The sequence below is a fragment of the Hypomesus transpacificus genome, chromosome 19, assembly GCF_021917145.1.
Source record: "Hypomesus transpacificus isolate Combined female chromosome 19, fHypTra1, whole genome shotgun sequence".
In the NCBI taxonomy this organism is placed as follows: Eukaryota; Metazoa; Chordata; class Actinopteri; order Osmeriformes; family Osmeridae; genus Hypomesus; species Hypomesus transpacificus.
Genome location: NC_061078.1, coordinates 10745178 through 10762974, shown reverse-complemented (window position 1 = coordinate 10762974; position 17797 = coordinate 10745178). Strand labels below are relative to the sequence as shown.

The window sequence follows — 17797 nt, the reverse complement described above, 5'->3', positions numbered from 1 at the left end:
ATACAAAATATCTTGATCATGACAGATTAACACAACTATTACATTTAAAACAAATTCAAACATAGCTGTACCCACTTCCCACCCCGCACAACGGTCTGACCAATTATTCGGTCTAAACCAAAACAGGCACACCCAATGACACAGTCGCTGCCCATAGCCAATGAGAGTCAAGACTGCATTTTGATGCGTATTTTGAATGAGACAGAAACGGCTTCGAGAATTAGTAGTGCACTGAAGTTACTGTACAACAAGGGCTTTGAAAGTTGTTAAACTAGATAGAAAAATATCACATTTTGGATGTATAAGTGTTACAGCTCTTCACAAGAACAAATCTAATAATACTGGAACTTCACGATGAGAAAGAGGTATTTTGAAATATCTGACTTGATGCAATCCATGGAATGTCAAATGCTAAGCAACACATCACATTTTAGCAGCAATAGCTAGCATGCATGGTTGCCTACCACTTGTTGCATGTCTTGCTATCTAAATGTTAGTTAGTTGGTTCAAACAAATGTCTTATTTACGTGTAGCGGAAATCTATCACAACAAGATCTTTTGTGGTATTTGTTAGCTCCTACAACTAGTAGTACAGTAGTTTGTTAGACACATTGTTTGACAGAGCTAGGATGGTTACAGTAGTTTAACACCCAAACAGTCATCCAGTAGCAGGGTGATGAGACCAACCCCCTTTTCTCTCTCTTGTCCCAGTGAGGTGCTCGCAGCTGAGTCTGTGGCATGCCTGAATAAAGCTCTGTGCCACCTGAAGGACATCTGGGAGGAGATTGGTATTCCGGAGGACCAGAGACTGCAGAGAACTAATGTTGTCAAAAACCACATTCAAGTGAGTCATAAAGATTCTATCTAGTTAGGAATTGAAAATGTCCTTCTGAACTGACCCAGACTGTACCTTCATGCTGCAAGTGGTGCACCTGTTCACCCCATGGCGATAATACTAATCTGCATGCATATGCTGAGATTATCAGAGTATCTGGCATTATATTATCTATCAAATTGTTCAGATGCTGATTCAATATACTAATGTCATAGGGGATGTTGGACATGATGATTGCTGAGGAGGAATCTCTAAAAAAAAGACTGATCAGCAGCCTTGAAACATGCCGGAAAGAGCTGGAAACACTCACCCTGGAACTGCAGTTTCCTCCATTTGAGGTAGGGTTTTTAGTCAGTGAGACATATTGTGACAACTGTCTTGCGGGATACCATCCAACCCGTTTGAAATGTGATGCATATTTATTTGACCCCTACTCCCCTGTGTTGCACACCTGCCCAGGAGGAGAAGGGTAATAGCATGCTCCAGCAGGAGAAAGACATCCGCACGCGAGTGGAGATCCTGGTGAAGGAGAGGAGCCAGAGGATGCAGCAGCTGAAAGCCCTGGTTGAGCAAGACCAGGACCTGTCTGATATCCTGTGCTCCCAGGCCTACGCCATCACCCCCAACTGCGTCCCCTCTATGGAGCAGCTGGACAGCTTCCGCCGGCACATCTCTAACCAGATGGCAGAGAAGGTGACTGTCAATTCTTAAGATCAACACAGACGGTATGAATACTCTGTTTCCGAGTTCCGACTTGAGAGGACATGTTTAATGTGTCTGTTGTCCTTTTTGTATTGATATTGTTTATGCTGGCTGACGTCTATTCATCTGGAAGGGAAGATCATGATTGTGTCTGTGTTCAGGGGAGGAGGCGGGCAGAGTTTGTGGACGTCAAGAGGCAGATCATCCTGTGTATGGAGGACCTGGATCAGCTTCCTGAGACGAGCTTCGAGAAGGACATTGTTTGTGAAGATGAGGACGCGTTCTGCCTGTCCAGAGAAAACATTACCTCACTCAAACTCCTCCTCTGCCAGGTCAGTCAGTTAGTAAAGTCATGGACTTATAATATTTGCTTATCACTCATTTTATGCTGTTGAGATGACTGCTCTGCCATTGAGCTAACTGTAATTTGTGCTGTGTTGTGTGTTTAGCTGGAGGCGAGGAAGGCTGAGAACGAGGCTGTGTGCGAGAGTCATAGAGAGAAGATCCAGGAGCTTTGGTCCAGGCTGCAGGTCCCCCAGGAGGAAAGAGAGGCCTTCTCTGAACACATGGTTACCTCCAAGAAGAGGAATCTGGAAGCAGTCAGTAAAAACTCGACCTTGTGGTGTAGTTCATATTACTGACAGATGGTTTTTCCGAGGTCTGCGTCAGGCATTCCAAACCCCACACGTGATGTGTTTGGAGCACGGGCACCCAAAAGTGTATTCTATAACCAGGAGATGTTTTCTTCTCTTGTCAGTTGCAAGCGGAGGTCCAGCGTCTGGAGGAGATAAAGCTACGAAACATTGTTAATGTCATTGAGGCCATTCGCTCGGAGATAGCCGTGCTCTGGGAGAAGTGCTTCTTCAGCACCGACCAGCGGCAGGCCTTTCTGGCATACTTCAGTGGTGAGTGGTACCTAAGAACTGTATTTTTAAGGGGTTCATTTTCAATGGTTTGCAGTGTTACAAATGAGCTCTCTTTTCATCCCCCTAGAGGAGTTCACTGAGGAGCTGCTGAGCCTGCATGAGGCTGAAATCCTGCATTTGAAACGGCACTATGAGGAGCACCAGGAGTTGTTTGAAGGAGTCCACCGCTGGGAGAACAGCTGGAGACTCTTCCTGGAGCTGGAGGTGAGCAGCACCATGACCCCACTGGGGCTTGCTTTACAACGGCACAGAGCAGGCCGTGTCAGACCTGTTTAAGTTAACGTCAAGTCCCTTGCTCTTTCAATCCTGAAAGAAAAAAGCCACAGATCCCAGCAGATTCACCAACCGAGGAGGAAACCTCCTCAAGGAAGAGAAGCAGAGGTCAGAGTTGCACAAAAGCCTTCCGAAGGTAAGAGGATACAAACAAATATTTATACCCTCTGCAACAACCAAGTGCGTTTCTGTAAGGAGCGAAAGGCGTCCTTGTTCAATGTTAAAGGGTGTCGTCTGTCTATGTTTTGGTTTTTCAGCTTGAGAAAAAGCTGAAGGCCCAGATTGATGTTTGGGAGTTGGAGCAGGGCAGGGAGTTCCTGGTCCATGAACAGAAGTTCCTGCCGTTTGTGGAGGAGCAGTGGGAGCTGCACCGCATTGAGAAGGAAAGAGAGAAACTGGAGAGGGTGAGGAAGTAGCTCTGTTTGTAATCACAAGCTCTCTGGATTACACCTAAGATATGATCCATCACTGTACCCACATTTTCTACAGCATCTGAAGAAGAACAAACAGACCGAAGAGGATATGCTCTATGGGACATCTGTCCGAACTCCAACCAAACGAAGATTCCTTGGCACTGCTACCCCCGGTAAAACACGAAAGGTATCATAACCACTAATGTGTACTTCAAGCCTTTGTATCAATTGCATGGCCCTATTTCATATTATGTGAATATAACAAGTGGACAAATAGTTAGCCTGAATGCTTGTTTGTCTCCTTAAACCATAACTAACAGTTCCAACAAATCAGATCAAGTTACTTTAGTTTCACTATTCTAATATGTTGGCTTGGCGATGGCCTCACTAACTGCTGTTTCTTTCTCAGCTTAACGCTACCTCCAGCACCTCTAGTGCCAACTCTAACAGCACTATGCGCTCAGTCTATGGTGGGACTGTCTGCCACTCACCTATGTCCCGCCCCCCACTGTCAGCAAACAAGGTCTGTGCAGTGTGTATAAATTGTGCAGAATAGTGACTTATGATGGAAATATTTTGAAAAGATTTGTACTAACCTCACCATCCACATGAATGCAATGAAATGTCCTTAGTTGGTCTTGGTTGTGAGTGATTGTTGTGGCTCATCCTTCTGTGTGTTTTCCCCAGGGCCCTGGAGCACGGACCCCAGGACGTAGCAGAGCCCCTCACGGAGGTCTGCAGGAGCGTCAGAAGGAGAACATAGCCCAGGTGAATGTGTCTCCTTTGTGTGGAGGGCTGCGGACCACTGCTAGTCCACAGCGCACCATCAGTATTCACTCTGTTGCCAGCACCTACTCAGAGTTTGCGGTAATTTGGATGTTTAATTTTTCCACCCTAATCCTTCACGTTCTCCTTTGAATTCTCAGCAGCAACACACAGTCTAGTCAGAATGGGTGTGGGTAGTTTGAAAATAACAGTAATTTTGGTTTTGTTTTAGAAAGACTTAAGCAATCCTGAATCTATTCAGTCAAGGTTTGTCTGAACATACATTTCTCAAGAAGTTGTTCTCATCAGCAGTGTCTTAAACTAAACTAACTGTTATGATTAACCACCTGCATTCATAGTCTGTAAGTGCATTCTTGTTAGCCAAAATGCATGCCATTAGGCAAGGCTGTGTGATGCTGTGGTATTGTTTTCCCCACCTTCAACCATCAATAACTCTTCCCTATCTAACAACTTTCCCGTTTTTCCCTGATCCATTTTTATTTTCATTGATGTCACATTGTCACTCTTTATTGACATGGAAGTATTTTTGTTGTTGTTTTGGACCGTTTGTGATCTGCCATTGCTAATGTCAGTCTTCCTCCTACCACAGAGAGATCTCTCCAAGGCCTCCAACACCAAATGCAAGCCAGTTATCCTGAACTCCACCATTACTCACCTTTGATCTACTTGGACAATGACAGAATAACTAGAATGACATCACACTCCATTCTAGTCATGAACAACTGTTTCTGATGGGAATCACTACCTTTTTGTTGGCGTTTGTCTGTTCCGATTTGTAAATGATAGTAGTAATATACGTATAATATATGTAGTAAGTGTTTTGGACAAATATTGTAAGTAGGTCTATGTGTTATGAATTGTATCATATTGCAACTAACACTTTTTTAGCTTTTCAAGAATGTACTGAAAAGCATGTGTATTGTATTCAGGTAAGATGTAGTATAAAACGTTTCATCCTATATCTGGTCCTGCACTTAGTAGTAAAAGAAGAAGATTTAGGGGGAGACAGAGTTCTTTCCTTCATGCAAAATGGGCTTTCCATGTGGGTATACTAAAACGTGAAACACTGATCATGAATACTTTGCACACTATCTATTTACTGTTGTATATTTTAGTTTTTCACTCATGCTATATTCCATCACCCTTTCATTAAGTGGCATACGTTTAACCGGTATCTAGGCTATATTCATTTTTGAGTAAATGCTGTTACAGTATGATTCGTTTAAATGCTGACATAGGTTCATACCTACTGTTACAGTATGCTCTGGGAAATTGGGGGGAAATACATTTTTATTATATTGTTATGTAATGGGTTAAATTAATCAAATGATGTTCGTTTTGCAGACCCGATGGTATTCAAATAAACATTTTGGTTTGATTTGGCATACCAAAGCTTGTTACCGGTATTCAAATATAATCTTGAAAAAAAATCAGTTGTGCGTCGTCTTTTTCCACCCCGGATATGTTCAGATGGGAAGCAATTTGAGGGCGGACGGTTATCAGGAAGTACGTTTTGTAGTCCCCAGGTTGCAACATTGCAATATAGATTTTTATAAACACATGGTTTTAATGGATCACTTTGAAGAGGATTTAGTTGCAGCATTACGAGCAATAGTCAAGGATGGAAATTGGCAATGTGTAGGGGATACATTGAATTTTGAGCAAACATGTACAAAGTAAGTCATTTGCTAACATGCTTTCTACTGGAAACCCTGTTAGATGTCTTTGTGACTACTGTGTGAATTCTTTGTTGCTTTAAGAAAACCTCTGACCTCTTTGTTAATGTAAACTGGTCAATATACATGTCGACCTTACTTCAGGCTGTATTCTGAAGATGGTGAACACATAGTACTTGTCCATACCGAAAATGATACTTTCTGGGCGATGGATTCCTCCTGCCCTCATGAAGGTAACAGGCTTACAATCATTCATAAGTTTGTTTTAGGTTTGATATATTTAGTAAAAAATGTGTGTATATATATAAATGTTGTATAATTTCCCCCCCAGACAATAAACGTACTCATGAGACGTCTAACTCTGGTGCTTTGATTAGGTGGCCCCCTGGACCTGGGTGATATAGAGGACCTTGGGGATGGAAAGCTAGCTCTGGTCTGCCCCTGGCACCACTTTGACTTCTGTCTGGAGACTGGGGTCTCCACTACTGGGCTGCAGGTAGGAAAAGTGATCTCAAGCAACAGCGTGATTTGGATATTTGAACATATTTTATGTAACTTAGTATGACATCTGTTTTTTATAGAACCAGGTGTATGATGTCAGAGTGGTGGAAGACAAGGTGTATGTGAACACACAGAATTCCCTGTCCCTGACCCCCATTCCAGTGGCAAAAACAGCCTCTATAGGTGCAGTATGGCACTGAGCCATCTAAAAAATAAAACAAAACAATTTGCCAATACAATATGACTAATCTTTTGTTTGTTGTTGCTTCAGGCCAAGTGTCACCAGAGAACAACAAGTTATCTCCCTCTAAGGACACGCTGTGTTTCTGGGCAACCAAGATTCTGTGTACTCCTGATCCCAAAGAGAAAGCAAGCAGATTAGTACCACACCATTTCCATCTCAGAATGAAAGACACATTGTCTGGGATGCAGACATGTTTCTCAGACAGTTGATGTATAAATGAGCCCTGTGCTTCTTCTCCAGGTTAGCCTGACACTGGAGGTGCAGGAGCGGTGGTGCTCAGGAGGGATAACGGAGGTGGGCCAGGCCACACCCCCAGCCCAGCCCAGCAGGAAGGACACCCTGACTGTGTTGCAGCCAGGGAAAATCAAACGTGGCAAAGGAGGCACACAGGTCCGTGTGTGCGACACAAACCTCTTTGGCTAACCAGACAGATATGTCAAAGCACAACGTGACATTGTGCTGAATGCTTCCAACTTCTGTGTGGCCAGGCCAGCAGGATAGCTCTGCTCCATTCCCTGGCTAACATAGAGCAGTGGGCCATCGACCTGTCCTGGGATGTCATCGCCAGATTCTCCACAGTTCGACTGGACACTGGAGAGCCTCTGCCTCGACAGTTCTTCAGCGATTTTGTCAAAGTGGCTGGGGACGAGGCCAAGGTCAGTGTGACACAATGATTGGTCAGATCACAGACAGGCACAGTCGATAATAGAAAGATTGCTACTTACTGGTCATACAATCAGTATGTGATATATTCAACAGCATTATCACCTGTTGGAGACGAGGATCACAGAACTTGGGAGTTTCTTTGGAGCTTTGCCTGTACACAACGGTAGGTACAGTGAGCATTTCACTTCATGAATGTAACATTCAACTGAAGAACAGGGAGTTGTTTTAACCTTCACTTGTCTCTACAGGACTGTGGCAGTCAGCGACAGATACGTCACATGACCTTCTAGCGAGGCTTGCTATCGTGCACATGGTGCATGAGGCCAGGTAAACAAGCAGACTGGCTTAGAGGATTTTTTTTTCTCACACGCGTCTTAAAATCTGTGAAAGGAAGATAGAAGCCTGCAGTGATAATCAGAATCATGTCTCAGTCTCTCGCTCCCTCTGTCCTCTTCAGAGGGTTAGATGTCCACCCCCAGACTCTGTCCCGCTTTGCTAGCCAGGGTGACACAGGCTCTGTGGATGTGCTGGAGGTGATATACAAAGATGAGATCACTCATGTGGCAGCAGGATTGCGGTGGTTCACTTACATCTGTTCAGAGGAAGGCCGGGTACGATCCCATAGACACAATACTTATTTCTAGCAGAAAATAAAGGTTTATATTCTGCCGAATACGGTACATATTAGTGGCTAAGCCTACTCTGGCCTTCTGTCCTGTATAGGATTGCTTGTCGATGTTCCATGACCTGGTAAAGCAGCACTTCAAAGGATACCTGAAACCTCCTTTTAACACAGAGGGCAGGACGACAGCAGGGATGACTGAGGAGGTACAGCTAAACACGTATCCTACATTTGTCTGCTTTATTTAAGTTCTTGAGCATGTTAAATCAAATCTTTCTTCTTCAGTGGTATGTGCCACTTGTCAAGCCACCAGTTTGACAGACCTCGCTGCGAGACACCAACTTTCCTGGGAAAATGCAAGACATCTCCAAAATAAAGTTGCATCTACAGTATAGGTACAATGTTACCAAGAAATGCTAAATCATCTGTAAGATATTGTAATGAAGCAAAAGGATGTAAGAAGTACTGTAAAAATGTGTTTATGCAAATACAATTATTTATATATTTAAGTGAATGTTCCAATGCTTTTGAGTCGCACTCCTGTAATTTGTGAAGAATGCCACTTTATTACATTCATGTTGATATTCAGTTGTCTTAAAACAGACAAAGAGAAATTATTTGCAAAGAATAATATTAACTACATGAAATGAGATGCCATTGTACAATGGTTACTACATCATGAGCCTTAATGGACAGTATGTTGTGTCGATGTGTTCTCTCTTATTGGCTGGAGCTCAGTTCTGTTCTTGTTGCTGAGAAACAGGCACTCCTCTGTCTGGTGAGAGGATCTCTTCTGAAAGCTCTGGTGGAGGTAGCCATTGTAGAAGTCTGTTGCAGACAGTCTCTTCTTTAGTATCACTGCCTTGAATCCCACCCAGCCATCCTACACCAGAGCCAGATGAACAATGTCATTCTCTTGGTATCATGTTGAAAGAGCCTTGCCGTGTAGCTGAATTGTTGTAGAATGACAAGTCAGGTCTAACAAGCAAGCTACTGTACTACATACCTTACAACAGACAGCCAGTGTGTCTAATTCTTTCTGGTAGCTGATGCATCCTGGAACTGGCTTCCTTCCTCTCCCTGCGGTCAAAATGAATCCAGTCAGTGTTGGTTTTCAATCTTACAACCCAAAAATGGTCTGATCATAAAACAAACTGGTACCTGAAAGAGATATATTGCATGTGCCGACAAAGTCCAACAACTTGACTGTTTTCCCCATCCAAATGGTCCTCAACGGGATCTGATAGGAGAATTGATGGAAATGTGTTACAACAGCAGCAAAATGGATGTTATCCTCCCCGGTATTACACATCAGATGAGTCTGTTCTTACTCGAGATCCAATAGCACGATACAGACGGTCAATTTGGGCACAGGTCTGCTCCTCCCACACCATCCAGCTCATAGACGAGTTGATTTTAGGTGCTGTGGGAAGCATGACACAAAAGCTCTGAGACATGTGTTTTGTGTCGGTATGCTTATACATGCTGGGAGACATCAACATGCTTACCTAATGTTGCACCCTCTTTGTCTTGCTCCCTTTGGTGTAATATTCTCTCGGGAAGGTTCTTCAAAGTCTCCATCAACTGCTCTTACAACAACAACAAAAAGACCTTGCTTTATATATATAAGTCATTTAAGGGTTTGCATGACAGGCTGATACCAGGTCTTGCATGTGCTCCAGTGACAGTAGTGTGATCTCTCTCACCAGGCCAGCTCCCTGGGCAGCCAGGGCTGCTCCTAGCTGGTCAGCAGTGCAGTTCTCAGGGATCTGGTGGAATCCCTGGTGAAGAATGGGACCCACATCAAACCTGCAGCAAACATGTCATGAATGAATTAGTGATCAGCTAATGTAATCATGCATCACCTCAACTGCCCTTCCTCCTTATATGATGTCCATAGACCTGGCAGACAACTAATCCCCTGTAAAGGACAGGTTCCTTTTACCTTTTGGCTCGTATTTGCATGACAGTGACCCCCGTGAAGGTGTCCCCATGCAGGATAGTGTGGAACACCGGAGCTGGGCCTCGCCACCTGGGGAGCAGGCTGGGGTGGACATTCAGGATCCCACTGGAGAACACACATGCACACATCTAGGATTGAAGTCTGGCTCAATGGGAAGATTTTTTTCAGGGCAGGCACTCAGTGACCTACAGCATTTCTGGTGTGTCACTGAGTGCACTGCACACATCAGTGTAACTCACTATGGAAACTGTTTGATTAGTGTCTCCCGGAGTAGGCAGCCAAAGGACACCACCACTCCAACATCAAACCGCCCCTGGAGATCTCCAAGAGGCCATGTGTGAACCGGGAGACTGTTCTCCTTAGCAAACCTCTTTACTGGGACATCATTATCTAGTGTGACAACCTCAAGTGACTCCACAACTCCATCACTGGACTTTCTGTAAAATAAACAAATCCCATATTATATAGCACCATATTAGAAAGGGGCCGGGATGGATTTCTGCATTAAGTTTCTGCTCATTCAAGAAGTCTGTGTTAGTGTTACCTGAACGTGGAGAGCAGTTTTAGGGATTCTACTGCAAAATCATCAGTGCCTAAGAACAATATTCTCCAAGGTGGTCCTGGTGTCGAATCCTTAAGGGTGCCAGCTGTCAGTGTCTGGTCAGGGATAGGTCCACCACATCTATGTTTGATATGGATTCTTCGATTACACAGTCGGACAGAAACATGTCTCTGTATGCAATAACTGCACATGTTATGGAGTATCTTCCAACCCATTTGTTTTGGACTGACAGTATTCCACATCTTCACCGACCTAAATGCAATAAACTTGATAATTGCATGAGCGGGAATATCAATCGCCCAATATATTTGATTCGACTACAGGATTAATACAAATAATGAATCGCTTAGCTGTATTTGGAAAGTCAGGCTACTGCTTCATCTGACACTCCTTCTACGGGCGCCGCCATGTTTTTCCTATCGTGAATTGCGTTTCCGGTCCCCTCGAAATAGATTCCGAATGGAAGCAAGTATTTTAACGCATGGTCCGTTGAACCTTAAGTAGTACTTTGTCATACCTGTCAGGCTGTCAGGGTCATTAAACCTCCATGAAACGCAGGTTTGACAGCCGTGTGTGCTTATCCACATAGTCTTCAACAAGTTGGGTAGGTCTCTAACCATTCATACATGGATCTTCTTTAAAGTTGATTAAATTGGTGACATCATTATTTATCCTGGAGGGGTATCACAACAATGAAAACTTCAGTTTGTCATGGAAAGCTATCATCAAGCATAGCCTACAACATAATCATTTATCAAAGGGCATTTTATAGTGGCATCAATATCATGCCATTTTCAAATCCTGTGATCTCTGTGTATATCTTAAATGACACAAAGGTCGTTCACCTCACACTGTAAGCCACACTTGTCGTAAAGAAATAAACACCTTTATTTTTTTCTTGTTTAACAACCAAATATTACGACATTTGCTTATGTGCCAGGTGTTTGACCGATGAGTCACTGACTGTTTTTCTGTCATCCCCTTAAATGGCAGTTACAAGGTTATAGCTAGGCTGACTAAACAGAAACTGGTCAAAGACCTTGTTAAATACAGGGCCAGCTCTCCATACTCTCCCAAATCACACAGTCAAAGCTTGATCTTTAGTTCATATGTTGAGTTGAAGAAAATAGATAGAAAATACTATGCAATAGACTTTTCTGGCCTTCCACTGTGCAGATAATAGAAAGGGGCATTTAATGTGAACCATCTATTCAACATTCAATTTGAGAGATTTCATGTTTTATGTATCTCACAATTGCTTCAAACTTTGTGACCCCTCAATTATTTTCAGATAATACCCTAGTTTACAGACACACTTAAACTTGAGTTAAAACTCATTGCTATCTTATTCCATTAAGTCTTACAGATTTCTGAATCAAGAGGCAATGAAAACGAATCCCCTCCCACTTGAACTTTGGAAAGCTTTCCTTCCCTGTGGTATATGTTGACAGGTAGAATCATGCTCTGTGCAGCTTTGCTCCCATGCCAGGCAGTCAGAGAAGGAATTCTACAGAGGTAAGTGAAGTCACCCGGGACGCAAAATACTGTGGAGTCATAACTGTTATATAAAAGAAGAAAAGTCTGCATATATATTAGTACATGGTTTTTGAAGCTTTGGGTCAAGAACATAATAGGACAACCACAGTTAGTCATCAAAATACATTTATTGTCTATTCTTCAAATGTAAATGTTTCTGTTTATTATTTATTTATTGCCAATGGTTCCACGCCACTTCACAAGACCTTATAAGGATGATGCTGGTTGGCAGTGTTTGTAACACAGTAAAAAATTTAAAAATTTAAGAAAATATCTCTACTTTCAAAGCAATGTTAAGTACAATTTCAACTGGTGCACAAATAAGGCAGTGCTTTGGATAAACGTTCCACCAGCAGGACTGGTGTACATTTTTCTGGTGTAACTAATTTGTTACCGACCACCCTCTGGTTTTAAGGAAACAGGGAAAGTAAACAGGGAAGGGAATGGTCTAAAATAACTTGAGTTGAATGTCCTGCTCAAGCTTAAGCAAATAAGCTCTAATGTGAATCTATTGGAAAACAGCTGATTATGAATTTGGAATGGGATTCTGTATTTCTTTTGGATTAAGTAATATAACATGTTACACAAATGAATCCATGTAATGTATATTTATGTTATTCCTTAATGCAGATTTAGCCAACCAGACATGATGTATGGTTGGATGGCACTCTGTCTTGTCCTTCCAGGTAATGTTACAATCCTAATAATAGGTAATCTCCACCTAATCTTGAGTCATATGGTCATAAGACCATAGAAACTAGTAAAAGCCTGTTGGGTTTGTGCAATATCAAACATGTCCAAATACATTTTCAGGGACAAGCAGCTTCATGATCCACAACACAGTTCACAGCTTGTGCCTTGAAGACTCCAAAACTGGCTGGGTTCAGCTGAAGAAGTGCAGCCTTGACTCAGACCTTCAGCAGTGGGTGTGGAGGGACCCCAATATCCTGGAGAGTGTGGTCACATCCAGGTGCCTGTCGGGCTACCACACCGATCCTGTCCAGACGGTGCCCTGTGAAGGGGGGGAGGAGGGAGGAGAGAGGGAGGGCAATGGACTCAAGTGGGATTGTGAGGGTAACAGACTGATGAGCCGGCACTTGTCTCTAGAGCTGTCCACAGATGGGAAACGCCTGACTCTGTCACCCCGGAGTAAACAGTCCAAGTGGAGGTCTCTGGATGAAGGGGACATCTGCCAGGAGAGGCTTAGTGAGTCCAGCACACAATCAGTGACACTCAATTACTGTGTGAACAGAAAACCTTGTTTAAACTATGACGAAGCATAAAAATTTATGTGGAAGGTTGTCCACCATTTGTGTCCTCCATCTTGTTACAGCAGAGCTACAACATGTGCATGTGTTTGTATTGGCTCCCCACAGGATCCAAAAGGGCATCCTCCGATGAGCAAGACGAGTTTGAAGTGAGGGAGGGGGGAGCGGAGATGAGCGCAGCCGCCATGACTGAGGAACAGAGAGAGTTTTTAAAATGGTTTTATCGCACGGAAGACCGTAAGTGATACTGCTGATGTGTTCTGTGACAGTGGTGCTAAATGTTTTAACACAGAAAAACAGAACCTTTTTTCATTTATTGGTTCCCTTCAGTATTTGGAAACACATTTATCAGGACTTTGGATATAGTTGTTCCCTTGTACTTGGTTAACTAGTTTGAGATAGGAGGAACAGCTTAACAAGGTCACTACCCTACTTGACATACTACTAACGATGCATCCTCATGCCTTCCACCATAAAAGGTTGTGGTAATAAAAGAAGGTTTTGCTCAAATTTACATGGCCATAAAGTTTTATTCCCTAAGTCTTTAAAGAAGTTGTTAAGTGCACACTTGGAGCAAGTTCAAAAGCAGTCTTTGACGTCTCTGAAAGGTCCTGGGTGTACAGTCTGTCTTTTAATATTTATTCTACGGATGGGTGATAAGATGTCTTTGTTCAGTAGTGTGTGTCTCTCATTTTCATAGCAACGCGATGGAAGTTGGCGATGCTGGCTCTGTCCTTTGGGGCTCTCCTCCTTGGTTGCCTGCTCCTAGGCATGGGCTCCATGGCTAACAAGTAAGACATCTTAGAATCCTTGGTGGACTACATATGCCCACATGGAACTCATTGACACACATCCAATTACCCAAGTTTGGGTGACGGCTCCATGACGGCTCTCTCTCTCTCTCTCTCTCACACAGAAACAGGAAGAAGATAGCCAAGTATAAGGCTGCAGCTGCTCTGGCTCAGAGGTCAGAGGGTGAAGAACTCCAGGTCTTCACTACAACCACAGAGGTCAATGCCACCCATAGCACCCCCACTCAGGTCAGGACACTGTCAGAGAGTGTGGTGCAGCAAATCCAACCTCAACAAGACTGCGGGGAAACAGACAGGCTTAAACCTGGAGAAATCATGGTGACCTGGAAGAACGGAGACGTCTCCAATCTGTACCCTGAACCTGCAGCAGAGCTGGAGGAGGAGGAGGAAAGACAAGAGGTGGAGACAGAAGTGGTGGAGACAGACGTGGTGGAAACTGAGGAGGTGGAGAAGAAGGAGGAGGAGGTAGAGATTGAGGTGGATGAGGCAGAGGCAGAGGCAGCAGTGTTGATGGGGGAGAAAGAGGGCCAGTGATGGAATTATGGACGAGAGGAAGAAAAAGAAAAGCAAAACTGTACTGAAACCCATTGGGTAACTCCAGAGTAGATGATGAAATTCTGGAAAGAGGGACGGTGATATTTAAAATGTTTAAAACATACTCTAATAACAACATGATAAAGGCTAGGACAGTTTACTTGCTTGAAAATCCTTGAATTGTAAAATTGTATGCGAGTTGTATTAAAAATGTAGTGATGTATAATAAGCACTCAAATAAGTGCTTCTGAAGAATACGTTTTAATTTGGTTTGTTTGAGTATGTTAAACATTTTATATATATGGTGTGTGTATTTATCACTGCTTGATAGCATCCCCTCATATCTGTTTTTACAAAACAGTAATAAAATATAAAGTGATCATGTCTGTCCCTTTCCTTTTAGTACTTCAGTAACATGCAGTACATGGACACACAAAAAAAGTGCACAAGCATTTTCACAAAGATCTAAAAAGGTTTTGTGAAAGTTCAGTTTTGCATGTAGTTACCCTAATACACCATCAGAGGGCACCATCATGTCAAAAATTCAAAGTGAAACTACAACATGGCATTTTAAAATTCATAGTTAGTGTGCCAGTAAGGCACATGGGAACATATCAGCATTCATTAGGACACAATCAGTGTAAGTCCAGTATAAAGAATTCTCTCTGAGAAGTATGTAGCATTGTTGCTAGTTCTGTTCACTGAAAGGTCACTGTAGCTTTGGTCCACATCCAGTGACCCTGGCAATGACATCACTGATCAAGGTTGTATACTGTATAAATCCTATGTGTCCTGCAGTCTGCTCTGTATGTTCATGCACTTGTTGCTTGTTTCGCATCCCAATTCATGCCAATCCATCAACACCTTACATCATTCTCCTCTCCCTGAAGGAAAATGGTCATCCTGCTCCATCCATTAGAATATCTTGAACCCTTTGAGCAGGGTGAGTGTGGGAGCCCTGCGTTTGCTCTGGGCTCTGGAGGACTTCACTGTGACCAGCTTGGCGGTGGTGGGGGCTGGTAGCTCCGTGTAGCGGGGGCTGGCGAAAGAGGCAGCCGAGGAAAGGCTCACCAGGGGCTTGTCCTCGCTGATGTACAGAGGTCGTAACGGGGAGCTTCGCTCGCCCTCCCGCCTGGCTTCCTTCACTGCCTCGTGGAAGACCCTCTGCACCGAGAGGAAGTCCAGACATGCAGAAACCTCGAAGAACAAGCAGCCGAAACGAGACGCCAGGGCCGAGCCATCGGACTGACTCACCTGCCTGGTTGAGGAAGGGAAAAGTGAGGGAGTCAGGTGGCTGAGCGGTTAGGGAATCGGGCTAGTAATCAGAAGGTTGCCGGTTCGATTAGCGGCCGTGCGAAATGACGTTGTGTCCTTGGGCAAGGCACTTCACCCTACTTGCCTCGGGGGAATGTCCCTGTACTCACTGTAAGTCACTCTGGATAAGAGCATCTGCTAAATGTAAGAAGTTAAAGGATAAGATGCCAATTTTAAACAAAGCCAAGTTTAAACAATATCATACACTATCAAGAGAAATAATCAACCTCAAATCCTGCTATTCATCCCCTCTGCTTGACATCCTCTACTAAACATTAGTCTTCTGAATAAACAGCAGCAAAGACACAGCAGTCCCAGCCTGCTTCACGATCTGCAGAAATAAAGCATGCAACGTGCCCTTGTAACGGGTGTGAACCTGTGAAACTTACTCCTCAGGTATGTAATGGGCTACCCGCATCAACGATTAGCTAGCTTTTCTTTGGCGTAGCTGGTAGTGGTCGCGCTTGGCAAGTCAGAGGTCGTGCGTTCGAGCCCAGCGAGTGGCGAACGACGCCTTGTAGTGACGGAGCGTGGCCACGTCCGTTGCATACCGTCACACCCTGACGCATTCCCTCCACTAACCTCCCATGTTCTGGTTGTGATGTTGATGAGACTCTGCACTCCAGACCTCCTCACATCCCCTGTGTGGTTGTCCCTTCAAACAGTACTGAGAGCTCCAGGAGGCCCCACCCACCTGTATCTCTCCATATCTAGCTTGTTTCCCAGCAGGATGATGGGGGTGTAAGGCTGGAGGGCTTTAGTGTGCAGGGTGATGGTCTGCAGGTACTGCTGGCATCCCTCGAAGCTCAGTCTGTTGTCTATGCTGTAGACCACCAGGAAGGCATTGGCCCAGGTGAGGTAGCGCTCACAGTTCACAGGACCATCCTATAGAGAGGTAGACAGCATGGCGGATCACTCAGCCTGGTCTGCAGCTGGGAGATCATGAGTGAGGCTGTTTGTAAAACGTGTTTGTTCATACCTGGTCAGCGGTATCCATCACTTTCACCACCACTGGCTGTTGGTCTACAATCTCCTCAGTGGAATAGGTATCCTCTAGGAAGTTGGACAAAAGAAAACAAGTTCTTCAGGAAATGTCCAGTCAGGAACTGAAACCAAGAGGATATGTCATCGTTGTTGTTTTCATTATGAAGACTGAACATTTTTACCGAGATTGGGGTCGTATTCACTGATGAAGCGCTTTGTGAGAAACTTCACAGTCAACGCTGCAAAGCAGAAAAACACATCCTGTTTAGATTCAGGCTTACATTACATGTCTGTCAAACTGTCTTTAAATCTGGGGTCTACACTTGGAGCATGAGAAACCACCCGACATAAACACTCCCATGATATTTGGTATCAGATTTCTGTAATAACAAACCACTCAAAACTGTAGAATACAAACACAATTATTGTCCAGCTTTGCCAAATAGGACTCAGCCAAACATTTATTTATCAATTATGTTATTATGTGTTGGGAGGATATTACAATTTTTTTTCAAAATATTTTTTCAATATTAACTTGGCAGAAAGGAACCTGAACAAACCTGATTTTCCAGAACCCATCACTCCGAGAACCACCACGTTACACTCAGGTTGACCCCGCTCAGGAACAGCGGCAAAATTGCAAGTCCTTGACTTCCCAAACATCATCCTTGTTGACGGAATTACAATAACCTCCTCAATTTGGTCAAGAAAGTACTAAAAAGTGTAACACTTGTAGTAATCTATCGTTCATAATAATAATACAAATAGTTACGACCTCGATTGCAAATGTATCGAGGAAATGTGTTCAGTTTATCAATGCATTTCTATGGTATCTAGATTTTTCTAAATTGCTGGAGTCGTGAAACAACGAAGTCGTAATTGCGTGTCAAATTCATTTCAACTGATCAAAGTCCATAATGAAGAAAATATCCCAAATACTTTCTGGAAGACTCGTAAATGTCCCGTGCTGCCTGTTCGTGCGAGAAGTGATATGCACAACCGAAGGAAGGACCAGGCGTGGACTTGAGAAATCGAGGAAAATTAGAAGAAGAATGTTTCTGCTTACGTACATGATTGACTGGGCATCTCCTTTTATGGAGACTGGCTTAAGGTCAACACACAATAGCCGGATTTTTCTGTGTGGGTTAATAATTGGATCAAAGCTATTTAATGTTTTTGC

The 17797-nt window shown here is 43.6% G+C and overlaps 5 protein-coding genes across 11 annotated transcripts; 3 read left to right on the top strand and 2 right to left on the bottom strand.

Annotated features, from left to right (window-relative positions):
- The first annotated feature begins 194 nt into the window (after positions 1-194).
- On the top strand, positions 195-5334 carry prc1b (protein regulator of cytokinesis 1b). 5 transcript variants are annotated; one of them, XM_047041885.1, is made up of 15 exons: positions 195-365; positions 712-844; positions 1051-1173; positions 1295-1528; positions 1699-1869; positions 1987-2136; positions 2295-2442; positions 2531-2667; positions 2777-2872; positions 2994-3140; positions 3226-3336; positions 3559-3672; positions 3837-4016; positions 4147-4181; positions 4525-5334. In XM_047041885.1, exons 1-15 carry the CDS (start codon positions 355-357, stop codon positions 4571-4573), a joined length of 1839 nt encoding a protein of 612 aa, XP_046897841.1. In that variant the 5' UTR covers positions 195-354; the 3' UTR covers positions 4574-5334. The 5 variants fall into 5 exon arrangements, with proteins under 5 accessions (XP_046897841.1, XP_046897844.1, XP_046897843.1 ...); XM_047041888.1 differs by lacking the exon at positions 3559-3672; XM_047041887.1 differs by lacking the exon at positions 4147-4181 and having other exon boundaries at positions 3837-3917.
- A 77-nt stretch (positions 5335-5411) lies between these two features.
- Positions 5412-8153, top strand: si:ch73-314g15.3 (uncharacterized protein LOC368688 homolog). Of its 2 annotated transcripts, XM_047041813.1 has the most exons (12): positions 5412-5611; positions 5756-5844; positions 5989-6107; positions 6193-6295; positions 6384-6481; positions 6597-6746; positions 6845-7012; positions 7116-7185; positions 7271-7349; positions 7480-7633; positions 7746-7850; positions 7930-8153. In XM_047041813.1, exons 1-12 carry the CDS (start codon positions 5496-5498, stop codon positions 7960-7962), a joined length of 1284 nt encoding a protein of 427 aa, XP_046897769.1. In that variant the 5' UTR covers positions 5412-5495; the 3' UTR covers positions 7963-8153. The 2 variants fall into 2 exon arrangements, with proteins under 2 accessions (XP_046897769.1, XP_046897770.1); XM_047041814.1 differs by lacking the exon at positions 5412-5611 and having other exon boundaries at positions 5632-5844.
- Positions 8154-8167: 14 nt separating this feature from the next.
- On the bottom strand, positions 8168-10594 carry mtfmt (mitochondrial methionyl-tRNA formyltransferase). 2 transcript variants are annotated; one of them, XM_047041816.1, is made up of 9 exons: positions 10152-10594; positions 9847-10044; positions 9590-9712; positions 9351-9453; positions 9153-9228; positions 8976-9067; positions 8806-8884; positions 8651-8724; positions 8168-8527 (listed from the first exon to the last, which is right to left on the bottom strand). In XM_047041816.1, exons 1-9 carry the CDS (start codon positions 10409-10411, stop codon positions 8330-8332), a joined length of 1203 nt encoding a protein of 400 aa, XP_046897772.1. In that variant the 5' UTR covers positions 10412-10594; the 3' UTR covers positions 8168-8329. The 2 variants fall into 2 exon arrangements, with proteins under 2 accessions (XP_046897772.1, XP_046897771.1); XM_047041815.1 differs by having other exon boundaries at positions 8254-8527; positions 9153-9231.
- Positions 10595-11613: 1019 nt separating this feature from the next.
- On the top strand, positions 11614-14603 carry si:cabz01068815.1 (solute carrier family 51 subunit beta). The gene is made up of 6 exons (XM_047042731.1): positions 11614-11684; positions 12336-12391; positions 12519-12911; positions 13082-13210; positions 13674-13764; positions 13890-14603. Exons 1-6 carry the CDS (start codon positions 11629-11631, stop codon positions 14317-14319), a joined length of 1155 nt encoding a protein of 384 aa, XP_046898687.1. The 5' UTR covers positions 11614-11628; the 3' UTR covers positions 14320-14603.
- A 462-nt stretch (positions 14604-15065) lies between these two features.
- rasl12 (RAS-like, family 12) lies at positions 15066-17644 on the bottom strand. Its single transcript, XM_047042732.1, has 5 exons — positions 17178-17644; positions 16800-16856; positions 16613-16686; positions 16328-16518; positions 15066-15577 (listed from the first exon to the last, which is right to left on the bottom strand). Exons 1-5 carry the CDS (start codon positions 17281-17283, stop codon positions 15235-15237), a joined length of 771 nt encoding a protein of 256 aa, XP_046898688.1. The 5' UTR covers positions 17284-17644; the 3' UTR covers positions 15066-15234.
- Positions 17645-17797: the final 153 nt, after the last annotated feature.